This window comes from Budorcas taxicolor, chromosome 7, assembly GCF_023091745.1.
Source record: "Budorcas taxicolor isolate Tak-1 chromosome 7, Takin1.1, whole genome shotgun sequence".
NCBI lineage: Eukaryota > Metazoa > Chordata > Mammalia > Artiodactyla > Bovidae > Budorcas > Budorcas taxicolor.
This window is the reverse complement of record NC_068916.1, coordinates 41,232,549-41,234,082: the sequence shown is the minus strand read 5'-3', so window position 1 is coordinate 41,234,082 and position 1,534 is coordinate 41,232,549. Positions and strand designations below refer to the sequence as shown.

Sequence of the window (1,534 nt, the reverse complement as noted above, 5' to 3'; positions counted from 1 at the left end):
ATTATTAGACTGCTTACCTTTGTGATTTATTTCATAAACTAGATAAACTAAATGATGTAAAAATACTTATAAAGATACCAATTATTTTTGCCAGACATTAATCTTTATTATTTTGTCTATTATCATCATGAAATAAATGTGAAATATTCCTTCCTTGCTTATCTGCCATATTCTAGGATTTGTTGATTCATTTCAAACCAAGAAGATGAGATATGAATGTGGCAAATCAAACAAGAGTAACAGAATTTATTTTTCTTGGATTTTCTGGTGTTCTTTATCTAAGGCTTGCATTATTTGTGATTTTTCTCACTGTATATCTGCTCTCTCTCATGGGAAACACCCTCATCATTTTCATTGTTCTCATGGATTCCACACTTCAAACACCCATGTACATTTTTTTAGGAAATTTGTCATTTCTGGAGATCTGGTACACAACAGTCACAGTGCCTAAACTGCTGGCCACTTGTCTCTCACAGGTTGTTACCATTTCTGTTTCTGGTTGTATAATGCAGTACTATTTTTTTTTCTCTATGGGGGCTACAGAGTGCATCCTGTTGGCTGTGATGGCCTATGATCGATACCTGGCTATATGCAGCCCTCTAAGATACTCATTCCTCATGAGTCTCCAGGTATGCCTGCAGTTTTCAGCTGGATCTTGGATTGGGGGCTTCATTGCCCCTCTCCTACCTACCATACTCATCTCTTACCTAAACTTTTGTGGACCCCAGAAGATCAATCATTTCTTCTGTGACTCAGACCCAATTTTTAAACTTTCCTGCTCAGATACATTCTTGGTCGAGGCTTTGGGTTACACATGTAGCTCTGTTGTGATTCTAAGTTCTTTTCTTCTCACTATGTCGTCCTATGGGAATATTGTGGTCACAATAATCAAGCTATCTTCTCGAGAGGCTCGGAAGAAAACTTTCTCCACCTGTGCCTCCCACATCACTGTGGTCACCATCTATTATGGCACCATTATCTTTGCCTATGTTCGTCCTCCAGCCAAGTACAACTTTACCATGGGTAAAGTGATTTCAGTATTCTACTGTGTAGTCACTCCATTGGTAAATCCTCTTGTATACACCCTAAGAAACAAAGATGTGAAGAAAGCTTTCAGGAAATTTCTAGCACAAAAGAGGTTTCTCTCAGCCAGACACATGCAGAATATTTGAGAGATCAACTAAAACAAGCAATTTAGAATTGATTCCCAAACCACATCTGCAAACGGTAAGTATTTAAAATTATGTAAGTGATACCACCTAATATGGACATATCTGTACTTTTCATTTTGGTTTGAATTCTGCTGAAATAGGTATTCTGTAATTACTATGTTCAAGAAGACCTCAGTGCAATGCCATAATAATAAAGAGACAAATAACATACATTTCCTGCCCATGCGACATTTACAGTGGGAAAATTGGCTAATTTAGTCCCATATAATGGTTAGGTTGATTTTTTAAATAATTTATATCCTAATAGTAACCTTGGGCCAGAATTTGTTTCTGTTAAATAATCAGTGTTACTTCATTTAATA

The 1,534-nt window shown here is 36.5% G+C and overlaps 1 protein-coding gene across 1 annotated transcript; it reads left to right on the top strand.

Annotated features, from left to right (window-relative positions):
- Positions 1-212: 212 nt before the first annotated feature.
- On the top strand, positions 213-1,172 carry LOC128051669 (olfactory receptor 6F1-like). Its single transcript, XM_052644306.1, has one exon. It carries the CDS (start codon positions 213-215, stop codon positions 1,170-1,172), a length of 960 nt encoding a protein of 319 aa, XP_052500266.1.
- Positions 1,173-1,534: the final 362 nt, after the last annotated feature.

Excerpts from the sequence above, each read along its gene's own strand:
- LOC128051669 (XM_052644306.1), top strand. The coding sequence starts at position 213 with ATGAATGTGGCAAATCAAACAAGAGTAACAGAATTTATTTTTCTTGGA.